Source organism: Pteronotus mesoamericanus, unplaced genomic scaffold (genome assembly GCF_021234165.1).
Source record: "Pteronotus mesoamericanus isolate MK-2021 breed Mesoamerican mustached bat unplaced genomic scaffold, CSHL_Meso_final contig_169, whole genome shotgun sequence".
Classification (NCBI taxonomy): Eukaryota; Metazoa; Chordata; class Mammalia; order Chiroptera; family Mormoopidae; genus Pteronotus; species Pteronotus mesoamericanus.
The window spans coordinates 21,321,780-21,345,377 of NW_026555068.1; the positions used below are offsets into that span (position 1 = coordinate 21,321,780).

A 23,598-nucleotide genomic window follows, 5' to 3' on the forward strand; every position below is an offset into this window, starting at 1 on the left:
AATACTAGTAGGACCACTTAGAACAGTGGACTGTTCCAGCAGTCCATAATAGGAATACAAACAGTAAATCTTAAAGTAGTTCAACTTCATTAATAAATTAAGAAATGTGAGTTAAAAAAACTGAAATATCACTTTTTGCCTACTGGGTTGGTAAAGATTAAAAAGTAAAAATAAGCAATGTTGGCAAAAATGTAGGATAACAGGTGCTCCCATAAACTGAAATGGAGAACATTTGGTAATATGTAGTACTGAAAACATCTGAGTGTTTAGGAATAAAAGCCTACAAAACAGTATATATTCTATGACTTAAAATTCATATATATATATATATATATATATATATATATATACACACACATGCACAGATAGAAATTATGGAATATGTATACCAAAATCAGTTATATCTGACTGATAGATATATAACAGTCACATTATGAGTGAGGATGATTTTCCTTTTGGATTTTTATGTATTTTCCTACAATGCATGTAAATTATTTAAGTGAAAGATTTAAAGGAAAAATATATATATATATATACACCCTTTGACATAATTCTACTTCTAGAAATTTTTCCTACAGATATACACAAAGATGAATGTTTTGGTGTACTTTGTAGAGCAAAAAAGAAACTTTTTGAACGTATGGGACTGGTGAGGTAGATATCGGTACTATTTGGTATGGAGCGGTGCAAAAGAATGAGGTGTGCTGAGACGAAACAGTCACTGCGGCAGGTCCCGAGGTGGGAACACGGGGCTGCCGGTGTGTGTGGAAGCTCCCTGGACACACCCGGGCACTGCGCACAGCCGAGGGGATGGCTGGACCGAGAACCGATGAGTCAGGAAAAGGAGACCGCAAACTGCACTTACCTCTCTGAGAAGAAATGACAGGCGTACTTCAGCAGGCAAGGGAAAATCTGAGTCAGAAAGTAAATAGAAAATAGTAAAACTATTTTATATGTAAATCTAATTTTTATGTAGTGGTAAATGTAAAAATTAGTAACTCACAGTCAGATCTGAAGTTTTCTGCTTTGCATACTGGGTCATGACATTTTTGATACCAAACTTCATTTTTCAGATCAACCAAAATCCTTTATGTTATAAAAAGAAAAAAAATTATTACCTAATAGCCAAACTGGACAGAAAACAAAATTCAGCTACATGTTTATAAGAGAGATGCCTAAGACATAAAGATGGAGACACCTTAAAAAGGATGGAAATAGAAATACACCAAGCCAAAAAACAAAACAACAAACCCCCAGCAAAACTCTGGTTGCCAAAAATATCATAGAAAATAGACTTTAGGGCAAAAAAATACACCTCCCAGGAAGATACAATTCCCACTCTGTATGCACAGGGTAGTTTCAAAATACAGGGGGAGGCAAAAGTAGGTTTACAGTTCATATGGAAAAAAAGAATAAACTTTCATACTCATAACTGTAAACCTACTTTTGCCCTATCTTGTATGTGAGCAAAATTGACAAAGGATAAATCTACCATAAACCAAGATTTTAAAAATCATTTTTTGATAAGTGACACAACAAAACCAATCAGTAAGGATATAAAAAAAGTTGACAAAAAGCAGTTAACAAATTTGATATAAGTCATATATGAATACTGCTTCAAATAATTAAAAGCAACTCTTTACAAACATTTATAAAAATTGGCTATTCAAGGTACAACATGAATCACATTAAATTTAAAATTATTCACACAACACATTCTCTGATCACAAAGCAAAACTTAGAAGAAAGACAGCTACTAAAAAGCCATAATTAGACATTAAAAACTTGTAAGCAATGACTCAAGGAAAAATGATGGAAATTTGAATGGTTAGAAGTGAGTGGAATTGAAAATACATATTAAAGTATGTGAAATAGAGCTAAAGTAATCTTTAGGGGGATATCTTTCAAATCTTAAAAGCTTATTTACAAAACAATGGCTACAGACAAGTGAGTAGGAAAATGAACAATAGAATAAACCCTAATAAAATACAGGAAGTAATAAAAATTTTTTAATCCTCACTCAAGGATATGTTTATTGATTTTAGAGAGAGGGAGGGGGGAAGAGAGACACTGATGCGCTGCCACCCTATGTGCCCAACCAGGGGTCGAACACACAGCTTCTGGGGTGCAGACGAGGCTCGGACCAGCTGAGCCACTCAGCTAGGGCCAGAACAGAAATGTTTTAAAGCATTAACAAGTTCAGAATGTGGAAACATAAAATTCTTGAAGATCAAAAAATAAGGTAGAGACACAAATGTTATTAGAAATTAAGTACAGATGTAACTGCAAATGCAAAATATACTAAAAATGTAAGAATATTATGAACTTTTGCCAGTAAAATAGACACTAATAGATAAAAGCATACCAAATTAAACAAAAATTTAAGTTATGGAACACCTAAACAATCCTTCAACCACTAAAAGTAAAGTTTAAGTACTGTAAAATCCTCCCACATTTCATAGAAAAGGAAACAGAAAATGGCTAATGTTCCATGTGGCAGTCATGACATGGACCTAGGAGAGATGCAGGCACCCCAGTCGAACTGCCTCAAGCGCCCAGGTAATGAGACTTCCGTCTGTGGCTAAGGCTGCTGTTCCCAGTGCAGCGCGGCAGCAGTTCGGGCTTCAGTGTCACGGCCTTCGTCCTGGCACTGAGGTCCTCTCTCCATAGAGCTGGGGTGTTAGTGCATGGCTGCGGGACCCCCAAACATCATTGTGGAATGAGACAATGGTGGGGTGGCAGTGTCCGCCCTGATCCCAGTGTTTACGAGGTTGTGCAAAGGGCACAGATCCCATTAACAGGTAACTATTTAAGAATTGAGAATATAAAAATGATTTTTATAATTTAGTTACACTTCACTTTGTATTTAGTTATACTATTTAACTTGAAAAATAAATTAGAGTCAAAATAGGGATATAATGTATAACACGCTGATATAGTAAATAATACAGAATTGCATATTTAGAAGTTGCTGAGAGTAAATCTTAAAAGGTCTCATCATAAGAGAAGTGTTTTCTATCTACGTATGGCAGCTGCTGTTAACAAACACCGGCGCGCAGACTGCTGTGTGTACGAAGAACCAAATTGTCGTTGTACACCTGTAACTAATGTTATATGTCAATTATACCTCAATACTAAAACAATGAAATAAAAGTATTTTCTTTCAACTGACGAATATTAGTTTTTCAAAGAGCTACTAAATTGTTGCGACATAAAACCTTTAAGCAGTTTGACACCATTCATAAACAGAGCTTAGGTACTACTTCTGGCCTTGGAGCAATGAGAAAAACATCACTAAATCTAAGGGCACCGAAGACTGAAGTCTGGGAACCTCTGGCCAATGCTCTTTGCTAGGCAGGGGGTCTTTACAGAATGCTCTTTGCAAGATGTTTCTGATTTGTGCATACAGTACATAAACAGTGTCTAGATTGATGGGGACTGGTTCCCTGGAAGTGTCACACATGCTGTGTGACTCTTAAGTGCAGAAGTTTCATAGCTTCCGTGCCCCGAGCCGTGCATGTGACAGTTCGTGTCCGCCCCGCCCCCGCTGCGTGGGAGAGCATCTGCTCCTTGATACACAGGAGTCTCAGTTTTGACATTAAATATATAAACACACTGAGACTTCTTTTATAACATATCTACTAGATTTCTCTTTTATTCCTAACCATGTCCTGTTATTGAAAATTCTATTTCTGGTTTTGCTTCATATTTTACATCCTCTCCTGTCAGGGGCATTAAAAAAGAACCCCCAGAACACAAAACTGCCCCCCACCCCCCACCCACAAAACAGGGCCTGGCATTGACAGCAAGCACTCAGTACCGCTGTGCACCTCGGACAAGCCAACGCGGCCTCCGCTCCAGCCCCTCACGCTGAGCAGGTCCCCTCTTGCCCTCCCCGGCTCCCTTCCCGCCAGATGGCACCAGGTGCTGGACCAGTGGCGCCGCGGGGCAGTGGGGGGACTTGCCCCATTGCTCCTGTCTGTCCGCTGGCTTGTCCCTGGCGGCCCCCTGAATTCTGCTTGGTCTTCTCAAGATTATACTGCCTATGGGATTGTCTTACCAAATAAAACACGAATAAAGATGATAGGTGCTGGACAGAAGGTAATAATTAAGTTTTCAATACTATAACTAAATACAAATATAAATTGAAGTGTAAATTATAAATTTTTTATATTCTCAATTTTAGAAATTAAAAATTGCTAAATATTTTGGTTAAATACATAGGATATATTAATAATTTACTTACATGATATTATTACTCTTGTGGGCTCTTCCAATGTTTCCACACCAGCGATATTTACAAATGTCATAAACCAGTAATTGTTCTCGAAACAAGTAGTTCCAACACCGAATTCCTAAAATGCAAATAAAAAGTTTCTAAAGGCATTTTTACTCTATCATGTAACAGTTAATAAAGAATAAGATTATCTTTACCTCCTTTAATGCCATTTTTATTCACCAAAGAAAGAACAAATTGATCAATTTCAGGGTAGGGCGAACCCTGAAAACCTTCAAAGCTTTCAACTGCAACAGAGAGAAAAATTAATTATAAATCTAATGGCTAAAAGTAGTTAAATTTTGACTTCAGTTGTTTAGTACAATTGCAGAGTTCCCTCCCTCCCTGCCCACCCATTTCCCCACTTTGTTTTGCAATTTGCCAGTATGAACTCTTATCCTGCAGGGAAGCAGGTGACATTCAAACCTCTCCAATAGGTCAAATGTCAGTGCATTATTACAGAAAACATTTATAACCACGGCAGCCGCTTCCTCCGTTCGGATGAGCAGGGGCACCCGGCACCGGGCGGCCCGGGCTCTGGGTGCGCCGGGCGCTGCTGCCTGTGACCTTGCACGGAGCTTCACCATCTGATGAGGCGGCCTGTGGCCGGGGCGTTCAGGGCAAAACCGAGAACACTCTGTAATCCTGTCTGAACACATGCAACACAAACATTTTCCAAGCCACAAAAGTGACCAAATACCACCTTATCTGGTCTCACAGAAGTACCGGCTGTTTCTTTACCAACTGTAGCTTTAGTCTCCCTGCAGGGTGCCTTCTTTCTAGATAAGATTTCTCAAGATAATCACCAAACTGTCCCTGGCGGGCCCACTCAAAAGCGCCCCACTCAAGCCTGACTCCTGACGCCCTTTCACGGGGGCGCCCCATGGCTGCCGGGGCGTGTGCCCCCGTCGCTGCCGCAGGAGCAAGCTCGGCTTGCTCAGTGCAGGCAGCAGTGAGCTGTCGGGCACTGAGTTACATTTCGTATCTGAGAATCTACTGTAATAATTCAGAATAGTTTATTTAAAGTCTCATCCAATGTTTAAAGACAAAATAATCTACTGTTCATAAAATACAGCCCATATTTCACTTACAAAGGTAATATACATCACTGGAGAAAATTTGGAACATATATTAAAGCAGAAATGAGAGAACGAAACTCCAATCAATGTCTAGAAATAACTGATAATCAGAAGAAAATAAACAATAGGTTATCTGTGTTTTTTAATAGACATCATCATACTTCACATATAACATGAGTCTACTTTTTCTCTTCACATCATAACTGAGCATTTTCTGTATAAGCTTTATAAATTTAATAACTACAGAGAATTTTATCTTATGTAACCAATCCTATTTTGTTGTACACTTAGATTGTTTTGACTTTTTCACTACTATAAATAGTATCCCAAAACATGTATATAAAAATGTTCACTGGAGAGTTAAGGTATGGAATCTTAGGGGAAAAAACCCTATATGTTCTTCAGTGTAGGAGTGAAGAAAATATACGTTTTATGAAAAACTATGCAGCCATTAAAAGAATGAAGACACTCTCCATGTTACTGGAAATACAGGGAAAACTGGTTACCGTATTTTGACATGTATAATGCACACTTTTTTGCCCAACTTTCTGAGGGAAGAATAAGGATGCACATATACATGGGTGTAAAGAATAATGGGCATAATAACCCCATGTATAATGTGCACAAAAATGTGGGTGTGCGTTATACATGGGCAAAAACCAGGAAACAGGAAGCTTAACAGTGGCCGGAAGGATGAATAGAATTTTTAGTTCTTTTGATACATGTTTGTTTTATACAATCTATATTCATGTTTTTTCAAAAATGCTCTAAAATGAAAATTAGTGATTAAGCTTTAAAAATGTTTATATTCATTTTGGATAGAAACCTAGTCCATTTAGAAGATCAGTAAATATGAATACTTAAGATTTTAAAGGCAAAATAGATTTAGTGTCCTTAAATTTTCATAGAAAATTATCTAAAATTACCTGAAGTGTTGGTACCATTCAAATGCCCAATCTGTTTTTGTTTATTCTTGGATGCATCACATGTAAGAATTCGTAAAGTATCTGAGAATCTGAAGAAAAAAATACGTTCAAGAAACAAAATCACATGGTATTAGAATTAAAGAGACAGGGCTACTGGCAGGAAACAATTTCAAAGAGTTCCATGTTAAAACCCCTTGTCCAACAGCTGCTGGTCTAGGACGCGCCACATGGCCAAAAGCGCCTGCCCTGCCCAGCCGAGCCGCGCGGCCCGGTGACCCCGGGAAGGCCTTTCCCGCACCAGGCGAGTCAGAGGACTGCAGGGCGGCTGGCGCGCAGAGTGGCAGCAGTTCTGTTCCCCACACATACAGGGCCTTTGCGTTTTTGTTGCAATGATTTCAAAAGTGGGGATAATAGGAAGGAAAGAGAAGGAAAGAGAAATGAGAGCAAAGGGAAAAATGGATTAAAAGGAACTGACATAAAAGATGCAGTCATAACCATAAAAAATTTTGCCTTCAGTCCCGGAAGAAAAATACCTGGCATTTACTTGGATATACAGAGGACAAGGAAGGCAGCCCTCCATTTCTGGGAAATTCCTTTTTGACACTCAAAGGAAGTGGGATCCGGCGGCCCAGCCTGTACTCCAGGCTGCGTGAGGCCAGCCGGGTGGCTTTTCCACACACGACAGAGTGTCATCTTACTCCGGCGCCTACGACAGCGGGCAGCAACTGTCCTGTAATTTTTATACCACCAACGTAAAACCTCTTGAGTCTCAGAAACTGCCACCAATAAGACAGCAGTTACCAAGCGGATACTATGTGTCAGGCACCACAGTGAATGTTTTTTTCAATCCTCAGTGTGGATACATTTACTGATTTTAGAGGAGGAAAGGAGACAGAGGACTAGATACAGCCTTCAAGGCACTACTAGGGAAGGCAAAGGAAGAGCAAGTTAGCAAGGCACTTTAGTGTAATCCTGATGTTTTGGACTAACAAAAATGGCCAGCCCAGAATCAAGGGGAACAAAGGCAAATATTTCTGTTCAGAGATGTCTTTCACACTTTTTAAAAATGACCAAGGCATATAAAACCGAGTGTTCAACAACAGAACAAACAACAAATGAAAGTATGTCAATATGATGGAAAATTATATAGGTGTTAAAAGTTTTATTTACAATTAACTGCTGGCAAATTATTAACTGGCAGATACTCATATGTTGAGCAGATAAAATAGGTGACATACCATATAATCTCAAGAAAAATTTTTTGAATGAAGGAGTTATGTAAATTGTATGTGCATATGTGAAAAAACAAAATGTTAATAGTAATTATATTTCCAAATACAATAAAACTAATTTTTATTTTCTCCTTTATAGAAATGTTAATCATTTTAGAACTGGAATATATAAAATATAAAAGGACACAGAGAATAATAAGTGGTTAGAAAATAAATTTTACTATTATGTTTCAGTTAATAGACAAATGAAAACTAACCTATAATTTTTACAAACTTTTAAAAAGTAGAATGAATTTATATAATTTACATGTTAGTGCTGTTCAGTGCCATTCACTGCTTAATATTCATGAACACTCAGCGGTTTAACTCTGATACTACATACCTGACGTTGCTGACTAAAGAAGAGAGGAAATACTGATTTTCTTCAGAAATATTATTGGACTGTTTAAGAGAAAATTTGTTGTCTTCAGCAATCTCCAGAACCACGAGTTTTCCTATTTTTGATGATTTATACAGCCGAAAATTTCTATTTCTTGTATAAACTCCTATATCAAAAATAAAAAAAATGAATACATGTTTTCAGTATGTTTTTATAATCAGCAAATATTAAATTAATTGTGTATGGAATTTTTAGAAGAAACGATTGGTTCGTATTCAACATGGCAACGCAAAATCCTGAACGCTGAAAAAAATCCTCTTCCCGTGGACAAAACGAACCTATATCTATATATGGAAGAATTTCTTCTGAAAAAACCCAGAATCCGGTAGAAGGTTCCCTGCACATGCGGAAAACGAAGGGAAACCGCATCAAGCAGGCAGGAAAGCCCGGGACACCGCTTACCATCCCCCCGGCGGGCAACCACCCACAGCCTGAAGGAAACCGAACCAAGGCTGCTCCGCGGGACCCGGCTTAAGACCAGCAGCTGAGAGGCGAGGTCTCCAAGCGTCAGGCTTTGAGGACCACGGGGCGCACACCCATGACACCGGGGCTGTGGCAGACTGAGGCGCGGCTCCCATGCAGCCTCCCCAGCCGAAGCGCAGAAGCGGCCTTTGAAAAGCACCGGCCTTTACGTGGAAGAAAACCCACTTGCTACTTGTAAAGCGTGGCTCTGCCGCGCAGGAGCTGCCCAGAGGCGCCGTGGGGACGGGGTGGGGGCCGCCTTCTGTCCCGGTCCCTTCCCTCCCTCCAGCGGGCGCCGCCAGCCGCGCGCCCCTTCCCCGGGGCCCTGCAGCCAGTGGGCCCACCCCTGTGCGCTCTCCATCTTGTCCCGGGCACCACGGTCTCCCAGAGGGGCTTCAATACCGTCTGGGGCCCCAGGCTGCCACTCGGGTGTACGCCGTGGTGGCCGTGCATGCCTGGGTCCCCGAGGGCTGCCGATGGGAGAGGCGGTGCTGGGCAGGCCACCGCGCCCGGGCACTGCACGGACAGCAGAACAAGCCATGACCATTGCTGGTCTTTGAGCTGCAGCCCCAGGGGCCGGCCTCAGGCCCAGCACACACTCCCCGGCTCGGCCAGGAGGCATCTCTGCGCGCTCCCTCACCTGGCCTGCGTGTCCCGGGGCGGGGCTTACCGGCTCAGCCAGCCTAGTGGCTGCGGCTCCTGCTCGGGAACCACCCCGGACTGCCCGCACCGGTGGCCAGGGGCCGGCACCTCCGGTCCCGGGGGCAGGACCGTGCTCATTCGCTCCCTTTAAAGGCCGAGCCCGAGCGCCCGGCTCCTAGGCGCCGGGGCGCTCTCAGCTGACACAGGCTGTCCTTGGCGCACCGTCAAGCACCGTCAACCCCTGGAAGCGGTTTTGGATCAAAGGGCCGCCGGGACCAGAGCAGAGGCTTAGGGGCAGAGAGAGCCGGGGCGGGGTCGCACAGCCACGGTTCCCTGCGCGAACCCAGCCCGTCGGGGCTGCAGAGGCGGCTGTCCCAGCCGATGCAGGGAAACCAACCCACCGCGCCAAGAAGTATGTTCCCACCGAAAGAACCAGATAACATCTCAGAAGGGGGAAAAAAAAACCCAACTTAATGAGATAAAATTAACTAATTTACCTGATGTAGAGCTCAAAGTGATGGTGATAAAGATGCTCAATGAACTCGAGGAGAATGGATAAACAGTGAGAACCTCAACCAAGAGACAGAAGATATAAGAAAGTATCAACTCACAGGACAGAGGAACACACTAACTGAACTGAAGAATATACTAGAACGGTTCAACAGCAGACTAGACGAAGCACAGGAATCAGTGGCCTGGAGACCAGGCAGAGGAAGTCACCTAGAGAACCAAAAAGAATGTAACAAGTGAAGACAGTTTAAGGGACTACGGTACTGCATCAGGCGGCCTACCATTTGCATTACAGGAGTCCTGGGGTGGGGTGGGGGGTTGGGGGCGGGGAGACCCAGAGAGACAGAGAGAGAAAGGAGGAGAAAACTTATGTGAAGAAATAATGGCTGAAAACTTCCCTAACCTGGGGAAGGAAACACACGCACAGATGCAGGAAGCTCAGAAAATTCCAAATAAGAGGAACCCAAAGCAACCCACACCAAGACCAATTATAATTAAAATGTTAAAAAAAAAAAAATGTTAAAGGAGAGAACCTTAAAAGCAGTAAGAGAAAAACAAGTGGTTCACACAAGGGAACCTCCATAAAACTCTGAACAGATTTTTCAGCAGGAACCTTGCAGGCCAGAAGGAGCAGCATGGTATGTTCCAAGTGTTGACATAAAAACACTTCCAGTCGAGAATATTCTACCTGGCAGTAGCAGAACTCACTTTAGACATGTGATATGGCTCCAGCAGCAAAGATGTCTGGGAGATACTGAACCCTCTGTGACTGCATAACTCCCTGTGACCTCACACTTGGCTGACAACCCAAAAAACAGCACTGCCAGGAGACAAAGGGGAAGGAATTGTGAAGTGTAACAACTGCGGGATGTTATCTTTTAACTTTTTAACTTAAGTGATACATTGTTGTCTTGGGAGGTCTATACAACTACAGCCATCTGGTTGTGCTACTGACCTCCTTTAAGAAGGAACTCTGGAAGGAACCATGAGGAGCAGCTGCTTGGCCCGAATATCTAAGTTTCTCCTATTAAAGCTATTTTAAATTTGAATAGGGCTATGTGTCAGTTCTTTGCAATGGATCCTAAATTTAGTATTTGGGGTTTCCCCCCCCGACACTGGCAAAGCTATCATTCATATTAAAGGACAGTTTTCCAGACAAGCAAAATTTAAGGAGTTCATCACCACTAAACCAACCTTACAAGAAATGTTCAAGAGACTTCTTAAAGCTGAAGAAAAGGCACTAATTCATAATGGGAAAACATATGAAAGCATGAATTACACTAGTAAAGGTAAATATGTAGTAAAAGTACTGCATTAATCACTTATAAAGCAAGTATGAAAATTTTTTAAAGGAGCAAAAATAGCTACCTATGGTAATTAGTTAAAGGACAGAGAAGATAAAAATGTCAAATGTGACATCAGAAACAAAACATGGACAGAACAGCTATGAAGAACTTTAGAATTCATTCAATTCTGTTACCAATTTTGATATATCTTGTTATAATGCAATATAAGTTGTTATATGTAAGCTTCATAGTAACCACAAGGCAAAAACCTAGAGCAGATACACAAAAGATAATGAGAAAGAAATCTAAGCATACCATCAAAGAAATTCATCAAGCCACGAAAAGAGAAAGTAGAAAGAACTACAAAACAGCCAGAAAACAGAATGGCGGTGTATACATGCTCAGCAATAATTACCTTAAGAGCAACTGGACTAAAAACTCCAATCAAAAGACAGAGTGCTGAATGGATATAAAAACAGAACCCATCTACAAGACTACCATATAGTCCAGTAATTCCACTTCTGGCTATTTATCTGAAGAAAAATAAAACACTAATTCAAGAAGATATATGTGCTGTGCCCCCCATTTTCATGGCAGCATTTACAAATAGCCAAGATATGGAAACCACCTATGTGTTCATTCATGAATGAATGGGTAAAAAAACATGGTGCATATACAGTAGTCTCCCTTATCTGCAGTTTCAGTTACCTGTGGTTGACCGTATTCTGAGAATATTAATGCAAATTCCTGAAATTAACAATGGATGTTTTAAACTGTGCACTGGTCTGAGTAGAGGATAAGGTCCCACACAGCCCTGCGCCCGCCTGCTGGGGACAAGAGTCATCCCTTTCACATGCACTGAGTGCGTCTAGGTTATCAGATCAAGAGTCGCATAACTGCATGCTTGTGTTTAAACAACCCTTATTTTATTTAACAGTGGCCCCAAACCACAAGAGTAGTGATGACGGTGATTTAGATGTACCAAAGAAAAGTCAAACAGTCCTTCATTTAAGGGGAAGGGGAGTACGGTACAGTAAGATTTTGAGAGAAAGACCACATTCACGTAACTTTAGTATATTGTTATAATTGTTCTACTGCGTTATTAGTGTTGTTAATCTTTTACTAGGCCTGATTTATAAATTAAACTTGATCACAGGTATGCATGTATAGGAAAAAACAGTATATGACGTCTGTCCAGAAGCCCCGCCACTGTTAATATTATGAGAATGGCTTGTGCAACATGGATATAACCTGGCAGCCAAGGAGAGTGGACTGGAAGGTGCATGTGTGAACACCACCACCTTCACTGAAATAGCCAGTGGGGGGCGGTAGACGCCATTGAGTGAGCATGTACACTGTGTGGCTGTTGCATTCAAAATAACTGAGCGTGTAGAGCAACGAATCTGCATCAAATTTTGCATTAAGCTTGAATATTCCTCCTTGTAAACTATTTGGATGATTCAGAAGGCTGCAGCTCTGGGCAACTGGTGATTGGCAGCTTCATCACAACAACATGCCTGCTCATGCATAGTGTCTCATACAGTTTTTTTTGGCAAAACAGCAAATCACCCAGGTGACTCAGGCTCCCCTACAGCCCAGATTTGGCACCCTGAGACTTCTGGCTTTTCCCAAAACTAAAATCACCTTTGAAAGGGAAAAGATTTCAGACTGTCAATGAGATTCAGGAAAATACAACAGGGCAGCTAATGGTAATTGGGAGAATTATGTGAGGTCCCAAGGTGCCCACTTTGAAGGGAACTGAGGCATCACTGTCCTATGTACCATGCTTCTTGTATCTTCTTCAATAAATGTCTCTACTTTTCCTAGTATGCGGCTGGGTACCTTCTGGACAGACCTTGTATGTAATGTTCAGTATTATCTGCAGTTTCAGGCATTCACTGGGGTCTTGGACCATGTCCCCATCAGACAAGGGGGGACTACTGTACAATGGAACACTATTCAGCCAATATAAACAAAGAAATACTGTCATGTGACAACAGGGATGGACCTTGAAGGCATTATGCTAAATAAAAAAGTCAGACAAAGACAAATATATGATCTCACTTATACCTGAAATCTAAAACAGACAAACAAAAAAATCCCCAAATCACAGATACAGGGAGCAGCGACCTCTGTTGGTTGCCATAGGAGGGAGGCAGGCAACTGGGTGAAGGGGAGTCAAGAAATAGATGCATCCAGCTATAAAATAAAATAAATAAATGAATGTGTGCTCCTGTGTAAGTGCAGCACAGCAACGATAGTAAAGAGTAATGCCGTATTGCCTATCTAAAGCTGCTAAGAGAGTATATCTTAAAAGCTCTCATCACAAGAAAAACTTTTGTAACTGTGTACAGTGATGCATGTTAACTAAACTTAACGTGATTATTTTGTATATGCACAAATATGGAATCATTACGTTATACAGTTCAAACGTATGTTTTATGTCAATTATACCTTAATTTAAAAAATAATTAAATGAAGGTAAAGAAAATCACCTTCAGGCAAACAAAACTATAAATATTTTTTTAAAATAGAAAAATCATCCCTGGGTGGTGTGTCTCAGTAGACTAGGTGCCGGCCTGCAAACCAAAGGGTCACCGGTTTGATTCCCAGTCAGGGCACATGCCTGGGTTGTGGGCCTGGTCCCCGGTGTGGGGGCACATGAGAGGCAACCACACATTGATGTCTCTCTCCCTCCTTTCCCTGCTCTAAAAATAAATAAAAATCTTTTAAAAAATCATTTTCTATCAGATGTAAATGAAAGCAATACAGAAATTAAAATAAATTGAGTTGGCATGTAAGAGTGCCACATCCAGAAATAGAAAATAGATCATTTTGGGGCAACCCTTCCCTGATAAATAGAAACACTGAACAAATGTGTTAGAAAAAATAACTGTGAGACTGTGGGAGAGCTTTCAAGGCAGTGAGGGCTGTGGCGTCCAATCTCAGAGGAGAAGCATCAAAACATCAAGTCTCTCCATCTCTCTCAGTCATGTGAGGGGACATTGAGATGTCATTGTAAATTTTTTAAAATCCTCACTGAGGATGTTTATTGATTTGAGAAAGACAGACAGACAGACATGCATGTCAATGTGAGAGAGAAATATCAATCAGTTGCCTCCCATACATGCCCTGACTGGGGACCTAACCTGCAACCTAGGCATGTGCCCTGATTAACTGAGCCACCAGGCCAAGGCAGAAAAAAGTGAATTTTGACTCCTTTTCACCCAATAAGCAAAAATCCATTCCAAGTGGATTATAGGTTTTATAAAAGATAAAAATAATTAAATAGATGAGGCTTCTAGAAGCTAAGCAGAGCTATCTTTATGACCCTGGTACAGGAAACATTTGTTTAACAGGCTACAGGGGACACTAACCGAAAAAGTAAACCCTGGCAAGTTGGATGACTACTGTTTAACATTAACAACTTGATTCATCCAAGATGCCATTAGAAGTGAAACTGCATGCCACAAGCACACACTATATGATTCTAATTATAAAAACTTCAAAAATAGGCAAAACTAACCTATGGTGTTAGAGGATAGATTAGTGATTACCTCTCTCTAGGGAGGAGGAAGGGACAAGTGTTGGGAACCATGCTGCCTAGTTTCAGGGATTGTAGCTTTGCCGACAGGCGAGAGGGCCCCAAGGCTGGAGCTAAGCAAGGAGGCCTTGGGAAAATACGCCACTGAGACAAAACCTGCCTCCCTGGCAGGGGCACAGCCCCTGGCTCCCTCACATCACCCTGCTTGGCCCCAGAGGATGGCTGGTTAGTCAATGATGGTTAAGATCCTTCGATGGCAGGGGCAACCTAAGACAGGCACAGTCACATAGGGGCCATCAAGGAAGAACTTGGGGGGCATGGAGAAGGGGCAAAAGACCCTCACCCCTCAGCTTTGTCATGGCCGGAGTCCTCATTCTGTCTGAAAGAAGTCTCCTTATCTCTTGGCTGCTCTGCTCTGCCCGCCTGGCTCAGGCTTGAAGCTATACCAGAGGCAGGTACAGCCATAAAGGGGATTGGGCCATTCTGGGGGAAATCAGGCCTAGAAGTAAATTACTCCACTTGAAGCACGCTTTGTTTCTCCCTCAAGCTCTGATAACCGGCTCACGCTGGGAAGGAAATTTACGTTACTCAGGGACCCTAACCCTAAACCATTTGGTACCCTTATGTTTACTCATCTCAGCCCCATGCAAATCGGTGTGCTCCTGCCCTTTGTCTTCTTCAAACATCACCTACACTCTGTAAACCTAAGATACTGATGGCATTAGATTACTTATTCATTCCTTCTACCTGGCCCCCACTGACAACCCTCTCAATAAAAGCCATTGAGCACAGGGGCTTGGGGCCTTTTCCACTAGAGGGAAGCTCCAACCCTTTCTCCTGACGGGCACCTTGTGTCTGGAGCAGTTTATTTCCCCAGCTGTGGCGACCTGGAACGGCTCTGCGGGACGGAGTCTCCTCCCACAGGCAAGTGGCTGGGAGGGGCACAAAGCAGGTCCTGGTCATCTTCTGTTTCTTGTCTTGGATGGTGGGGTGACAAGGACATGTTCATTTTCTAGTAACTCGTTGACCTGCACATACATAAATTATGCATGTTTCTGTTTCAGTGTTATGCTTGAATAAAAATGTTTTTAAAAAAAATCTTGGCCCTGGCTGGTGCAGCTCAGTGGATTGAGTGCCGGCCTGTGAACCAAGGGGTTGCCAGTTCTATTCCCAGCCAGGGCACATGCCTGGGCTGCGGGCCGGGTCCCCAGTAGGGGGCACACAAGAGGCAGCCACACATTGATGTTTCCCTCCCTTTCCCTCTCTCAAAAGAAGTAAAATCTTTTAAAAAAATTTTTTGGCATGGACTATTAATCCTCTGAACTTTTCAGAGGATGCATTAGGAGATGACTTCCCCATCCTCCTTGTCACATAAGGTAATGCGGGTCCACGGCTGTAGTATTTCTCTTAAGCCTATCAGAGAAATGTCTTCCTCTAGCGCAGTACCTGACTTTCCAGGCTGACACGGCCGGGACCTGGGCTGCTGTGCAGGGCCTTCAGCGCGGGCAGCGGCGGAGGCTGAGTGGGACCTGGCTATTGCGCTCTCCCTGAATCAGCTTCCTGCTGGGCATCTGCCCTAGTTTCTTGCACGTTAGTCCAACTTGCGGAGGTCGTTCACTGACAACACGCAGGCGCGTTCACACCCACAGCAGCACCTGGCACTTACCTGACTCTGTTTCCAAATGACCGCGTGCGGCCGTTAGGAATGCTAGAAGGACACGCCAACCAGCACGAACACTTCCCGCCTATCTTGCCTATAGTTAAACCGACTTTACCTGAAGCGGCAGACGCTGAACCCCTCTGAGTTGCTTTAGCAGCTGATGGCAAAAATGCTGCTTTTACAGCTTTTCAAACCGCAACATGAAAGGAGCCTCGGCGCACGCAGCCGAGGCTGGGTGAGGGGAGAGCCCGGTGGCCGGGCTGACGCCGGCGCTGCGCGGAGACCGGAAGCTGGCGGGGCGGCGGGAGGCGGGCGGCGGGCGGGAGCGGCCGCCAGTGCGACGAGTCGGGAGAGTCGGGAGACGCAAAGCTCTTCCGTGAGGAAAACACCGGCCTCGTTCGCCACGTGAGAGCACTGTTTTCCTCCCGAGTCTGCTTTGAGCGTCTGTTTCAGCGAGCCGCACCTCCCAGCAGCGCGGAGAGCGGGTCCAGCTCGCCCTGCCACGCGACCCCTGACGCGCCCCGGACAGGCCAGCGCCGCCGCCGCGCCCGTCGGCCTGGCGCGCGAGGACGGCCTCGCAGGGAGCTGCCGCCGTCACTCACCCAGGTCCACAAAAAGGCACCTTTTTCCGGCGGCGTCCTTCACAATAGAAAATGAAAGACCAGGACTGCGTGGCTGGGCCGGCCCCCGCCCCTCCGGTCTCTCGGAGTCCGATGTCCCGCTCTCTCCCGTCCCCTCCTCTGCGGGCGCTTCGCTGCGGGCAGCTCCCCGTTGGGCGGGTGTTTCCGGAAAGCGGGCCAGTCCAGGGCCTGCTGTCTCTGGAACCCCACCATCACCTTCATCATCCTCACTGGCAATTAAATGAATAGCGGGCTGAAAAATTTTTCTCACAAAATTACCTAAGGGGGAAAAAAAATTGTGATTGAGCTCATTATTCTTTTTCACAAACTGTAACTTGAGATCTAGGCACAAATCTACACGTGACAAGTTACAGTGTAAGGCTGCTGATGCTTTTTCTGTTTTGTTTTGTTTCTAAAACGGAGCTGCTACTGCGCACAGCACCACGCTTCTCCTTCCTTCCTCTTGTGCAGGCTTGTGCTTCCCAGCCCGGCTGACGGGGGAGCCCGGCTGACGGGGGAGCCCGGCGTCGCTTGTAAACAAACCGCCTCAGAAGGGAAGTCTATTTGAGACGTGTCAATGTTGCTAGCATGGGACTGGGCCTGATGCACTATCACCACAAAACACAACTTTTATCCATAAGTAAATGGACTAAAATCTAGCCTCACAACCAATGGTTGGAGGATGAAAGGTTTACGTGCATCAGCGGCGCTGCCGACATGACGCACAGGAGCCCCCCAGAGCCTCTGCTGCGCCCCCCAGCAAGACGCGGGCCCCCTGAGGCTGCCCTCGCCCCCTCCCCGCCGGCGCCCGGGCGGGAGCGCTGACGGTCACCGCCCGCCGCCCCGAAGCTGGTCCCGAGGTGGACCGGGGCCTCAGAAGCACGGTCCAGAACTAAAGCAGCTGAACACACTTAGCACCTTCAACATTCATTCTAAGGGCTCTCAATGTCAGTGGTCCTGTGTTTACCAAGAATGGGTACCCTGACAGTCTGGAATGTCTCCAAACTGTCATATTCAGTCAAACCTCGGTTCTCCAGCATCGTGGTTCCCCAACAATTCGGCTCTCATCCAAGTGTTCACAGAAAAGAAGCCTCGGTTGTCTAACCTCCGGTCTCGATTCTCTACCCGGCCACCCCCTCACGCTGATGTTCGTATGTCTCGCGGGCAAGAAAGATTTGGTTTTTGGAAAAAAACCTCTCAAATAGTTTTCCGGAATGAATTAAGCTCAAGAACCGAGGTTTCACCATATTATTTATACCATAAAATCAAGTAACTTGGTTACATTGCTTCATGTAAATAAGACTAGAGAAATGCAAAAACTTAAATTTTAATCTTTAAAATTGGTATAATTTGGGTTTGTCACTTTATTTACCAGACAGCTTGAATCCTGAAGACAGTTCTAAATTTTAAAAATCTCTCTCCAAATTAAATTTAATGACTCCCCTACACAAAAAAAACAAAGTTACTGCCTTATAAAACCCTAAACATCAAAATGAAAGCGAAAACATTTCTATCCTGGCAATGACGCACAGGCACGGTTATTCCTGGAAGAGGGGGGGATGGGTGGATGCTGAGTAGAAAGAAATCATGATGTATCAAAGGACAACAAAGCAATGCAAATACAAAATGGTAAAGTGACTTTCCTTGGAAATGTGAGATCACACCTACTCGATAGCAGGCAATAAGTGAGGCCACGACTGCAGACCCAGCTGCACAGGTAGCACCCAGAAGGGCGCGCCAGCCTTGGACCTTGGGCAGGGAGCCAACGTGGGCAGGGCAGGACGGCGTACCTGGCACAGACACGAATGCAGGCTCCCCACAGGCTACCCTGCTCTCTACTTCCCTTCCCCGGTATTATCACCCTCATCTCATCGTTAGCACAGAGACAATGTAATTGGCTGGAAAAAACAGAAAAGAGTGCAGGAATCACAGAAATTTGAGGTCCTGTGGCAGGCGGGTGGAAGAGTACGTCAGGCAGATCCAGCTCACACGTTTTGCTAACGTCTGTGAATTCACCCTCACCCTAATTCCCCTTTCTGCACGGCTAACAACAGGAACTAGAAGCGCCGCCAAGAGATATAACGATGGAGGGGACAGAAGGGGAAATTCTGGGCTGCTCCGTAACGCCTGCGCCTCTGCTCTGGCGGCGCACCACTTCAGAGAGGGACGCCTCAGATGGCGCCCACTGACCAGGGGCGGCCACGTCTCTGCCCCAGCCACGCAGGGCTCCCACCGCCCTCCAAGTCAGCCGTGCGTGCCTGCCTCTGCACCTCTGCTCATGCTGTTCTGACAGGAACACCTTCCTGACCTTGGCCTGTGTGATGAATTTCAGTTACAGCCCAGCTTGAATGTAGCCACTTCCAGCAGATCCACGCGGTAGAGACGGCTAACTGTCTGACTATTCCTACTCTCCCTTCTCCCCTAGCAGCCCACCTCAATGTCTGGCCTGTGGCAGGAGCTGTAGAGCAGCCATGAGAAATACACAAGGATCTAAGAGGGATCTTGCTTAGGACTCTGCCTCCAACCTGACAGCAGGGCCTGCTTAATATCCAGTCATTCGTTCAACAAATATTTACTAAATGTCTACTTGTATTTATTATTGCTGCTTCTGCTGTTATATTATTAATACTATTGATAAAGGCATTATTATGTAATAAGCTCCAAAAATACAATAGTGAATAAGAAACCATCCCTACCCCAAAGAAACATTGAGTGGAATAGTCCAAAACAAAAAACAAAAGCAGGAAATTATCTCAGGCAGTGGCGAATGCTTTGACACAAGCAGCCCTGGGTATCTACTCCCTGCGACCCAGAGGAAGTACCAACCTGCTTACATCTCAGGTTTAAAAGAACTGGCTTCTCAGATGATGGTATCTACATTGAGTCTGAACAGACCAGGCAAACTGGAGGCATGTCCACTCAGACAGCAGCGTCAAAGACCGCGAAGGCCCACGACTAGACAAGATGGGGCCCCATGGGGAGCTCAGTGAGGGACAGAGTGAAAAGCGCCCGGTGGGAGGATGAGGCTGGAGCACAGTGGGCCTCACATGTGGCCTGCTTCCTGAAGGCAATGCACTGTCCTTGAAGGGTCTGAGGCACCCCAGTGGAACAAGCAGATTGCTCTAGCTAGCTGACTGAGTAGGTAAATGAAAAGACAGAGAGAGGTCAAGGACAACACCATTTCTACTTGGGTAATTGGGTGGTTGGTGATACTGCCAACCAACACAGCCATCACAGGAGAAACAGCAAGTTTTAGGGGAAAGATGAGGAGTTTGGTCTAGCATGTGCTGAGTTTGAAGTGTCTGTGTGGGGAAGTTTAATACCAGATGACTGTATGCATCTGGTGCCCAAAACAATAATTTTGGCTGAAGATAAAGTTTTGACGGTCATCGACACGGAGATGGTAACTGGACCCATGACAGCCGATGGCCAGCGAGGGCACAACCTAAGTAACCGAGGGGCAAGGGTGGGTTCCACAGGCTCTAGGACCCAAGGGATGAGAGAGACTGGGGACCCTGTGAACAACTATCAGAAGATAGAGCGATGGCGAGGAGCCCCAGGCATGCAGCACACCAGGCTCCTGGCTTGCATGCCAGCCCTTTAGCGGCTACATCCATGCCTTTTACCCTAGGCACCCATGGAATTGTCAGACCTTGTAGCTCTGAAACAGTTTCCCTGCTGCCCGAACTTCAGTGACTCATCTGCGGTTTAAATTTAGGAATGGCTGCTCTGCCCCTGCTTGATAAAACACTCAGGATTTTGACCTCAACTTAGATCTTGGTTTTTGGTGTTCCCATTCTGCCTACTTGTTTCCCTTTGACCTGACTTCATTTTATCCCTGGGACTCTATCTCTACATTTCCAATCCAGAAACAAATGGTTACATGTTCAGGCTTGTACATTGAGACTCCTTCTGAACCCTAAGGTTTGATGTGGTACAATAAACAAGCCTTCCTGGCTGTAACTGGAAACCAAGCCCTAGTTGTCAGGCACTAAAAGCTCAGGCTTCCACACAGGTCAGAAGTCCAGATCGGAGGTGTCATAGGTAAGACCTGAATTAGGCCTCTCGTGTATTAATCAGAAAACTCTGTACTGACTCCTGCTGGAGCAGAAATCAGTAGCAGCAGGACACGCACGGCCATCCCAGCATCTACGCCCAAAGGCACCAATAGAAAGGATATCACAGATGGGTCTCAAATGTGTCAAGAACAGGAAGGCAGGTCTAGAACTAAAGGTAAATCCTAAAAATGCGAGTAATCACGTTTCATTTTTTATGAAAGGTTAACAATCATAAAGCCTGATACTTACAAAACTTATGAAGAAAAGGAAAATATGAGCTTTTACTATAACTCCATTACTGTTTAAAAAACAGTACACTTACCAACATGAATGTTGTCTTTAAATGCCACATCACGGAGCTGAAATATTAAGTGGCGGCTAAATTTTTCATCAGTGCTGGAATCTAAGTTTAAAACATCTTCGGCTGAACAGTTAACTCCATACGATTCTTGAAGTGCTTTACAAACATGCTAAGAAAACACAAGTAAAACATAAACAATATTTTAAAATTTGTTTTAAAATTTTCCCATGAGAAAAACTCAATATCTTAGTATAATTCATTTTTTAATTTTTTTAAATTTAATTTTATTTTTTACTCATTTTGATTCACTATCAGAATATTTATTACACAATTTAATCAAATTACTTATGTACTGAATTATATATATTGAAATTATATATGCCTTATTCAAAATCCATAGGCTCTCAGGATTAAAGGCCTCTTAGGATTTGAATAATTTAACTTATGCATTAATCTTCTCTAAAGTCACAATAAAAATATTTCTTTTTAAGTATCTCTTTAAATATCATCTATGAGTTAAAGAGTCACTAGTCCTATTGTTTTAATTTTAGGTTTCAGAAAGTTCCTCAAGCCTATGGAAATAGCCTCTGGAGCTGGAAGACACCTATACTGAAGGCAGGTATGTGTTAGAATTAGGCGACAAGCATGGGTTAGGAGCCTAAGACGTGGAGTCAGGAGGATCTAGGTTTGGGCTCTGGCTTTGCCACTTAACAGCTCTGTGACTTTGGTGAAGTGCAAACCTTACCTTCCTCAATGGCTAAGTGGGATAATAACAGGACCTAACTTTTGGGATTGTTCTAAGGAGGAAAAGAGAAAATGAAGATCAGGTGTTCACACAGTCCCTGGCACATATAACTGCTCAAAAGCATTAGCTGTGGAGCTATACGACAAGCCACTTCTCCTGAAGCCTCAGTCTTCTCATCTGCAAAAATAAGTTACTAAAAAACGAAGACTAAAACATCCAAGGTTAAAATCTTTGTAATCTGCCAAGCACTTACACACCTAAGAGTCATGCCACAAATTGTACTTACGAATGTTGTTTTGGTATCGTTCTAGCACTGCCCCGCGCTCTCTGATCCCTGCTTTCTTCAGTAAATTCTCACTTTCTTAGAGAAGCTGTCCCTGACTACAACAAATTCCCGCTATAAACTCTATCTTTATTTGTTGTACTCACACTGCTACAATTTTATGTTAATTTGTGATTACTTTGGCATCCACTTCCTCTGTATCACCAAGGCTACATCTCACTATCTGTTCTCTCCTGCTATTTGAGCAATGTTACCCTTCCACATAGTTTTATAAAATCCTCTAGCACCAGAATTTATTCAAGTTGGCAGAAGTGGCAATCTGAAATTTGTCAGTTAATCAGTTAAGTCATTGAATTAAAAGGCATTATTATTGTCACTAGTAATTATTGGCCAGTTATTTATTAGCCATCTGTTACTATAAGAGCTAACCTACTTTATACCTCCTCAGAGGGTAAAAAGGATTATACATTTGTTACAAAGTAACCAACAAATAAAATTAATTTCAATGTAATAATTTATGGTTATATTAAATAAAATAATCCTAATTACTTCTACCAATGTAGTAAACATGTTAAATAAAAATAATGTATAATTTTATTTTTTTAAATGATGTATAATTTTAAACTCATTTCTACAATTCTTTCCAACTTTTGCTGATGTAGGAGATGAGCTTTCAAGACTAATTTTGATAAGATTAAATACAGAATCTGGAGAAAAAAATCTTAAACACCTATATGATCTTTGCCACACCAGTGTTTACTGATCTGTGTTACAAATGGGATTTGCACTGATGCTAATTGTTAGTAGTATATCTGGTTTCTAATACAATGTGGTGTTTCTTCATTAACAGTATCGCCATATAAAGTATCAGTGAAAATCTCTAATCTGAATCCCTTATTGGTCACACAGAGCCCCCATAATAAATCCTACCTTAGACAGAAGTGTATCATACCCCAGAAAAAAAGTCAATATCTATGAATTATTAAAAACATAATTAAAGTTCAAAATTAAACATACTTTACCAACTAGAATAAAATAAGTCTTAGCTTTGGTAGCACATATACTAAAATTATGACCAAAGAAGACATTTAAATTTATTTTTAAGGGTCCAATGACTATTTTAAGAAAACAATAACTTTTTGCTGTTATTGTTTTTGGGGGAGGGACTTTTGTATATTTCTTCTGCTTCAAAGCCAGAAGAAAACATAACAGGATTTTTTTAAACCAGTATTTGCATACATTTTTTTTCAAATAAATTTAAAATAAAACATGTGAAGATCCAACACAATCAGCAGGTACTCTTTACAAACTCCCAACCTTGGGTACTTCCAAAAGTCACCTCTTTCCCATAACAAAAACCACCTTTATCATTTATCATTCTCAACACCAGGAAGTTCCAAAGGTTAGGGGACCTGTGAACCAAGAACTGTGGATGAGTACCAAGTATATGTGAACATCTGAATGATCAAATATATACGAGTGTTTCTTCCAAATTACAATATCACATGGTGCAAGACAAAAGTTTCCAAAACTCC

General features: G+C 43.1%; 1 protein-coding gene across 1 annotated transcript in view; it reads right to left on the reverse strand.

The window, feature by feature from the left end:
- PRIMPOL (primase and DNA directed polymerase) overlaps nucleotides 1–23,598 on the reverse strand; it is a 33,735-nt gene that overhangs the window by 1,288 nt on the left and 8,849 nt on the right. Inside the window, 8 exon segments of the mRNA XM_054566176.1 lie at nucleotides 866–912; nucleotides 1,004–1,086; nucleotides 4,247–4,355; nucleotides 4,435–4,524; nucleotides 6,282–6,370; nucleotides 7,896–8,058; nucleotides 16,659–16,955; nucleotides 21,057–21,204. Of these exon segments, the coding sequence (XP_054422151.1) occupies nucleotides 866–912; nucleotides 1,004–1,086; nucleotides 4,247–4,355; nucleotides 4,435–4,524; nucleotides 6,282–6,370; nucleotides 7,896–8,058; nucleotides 16,659–16,955; nucleotides 21,057–21,204 (1,026 nt within the window).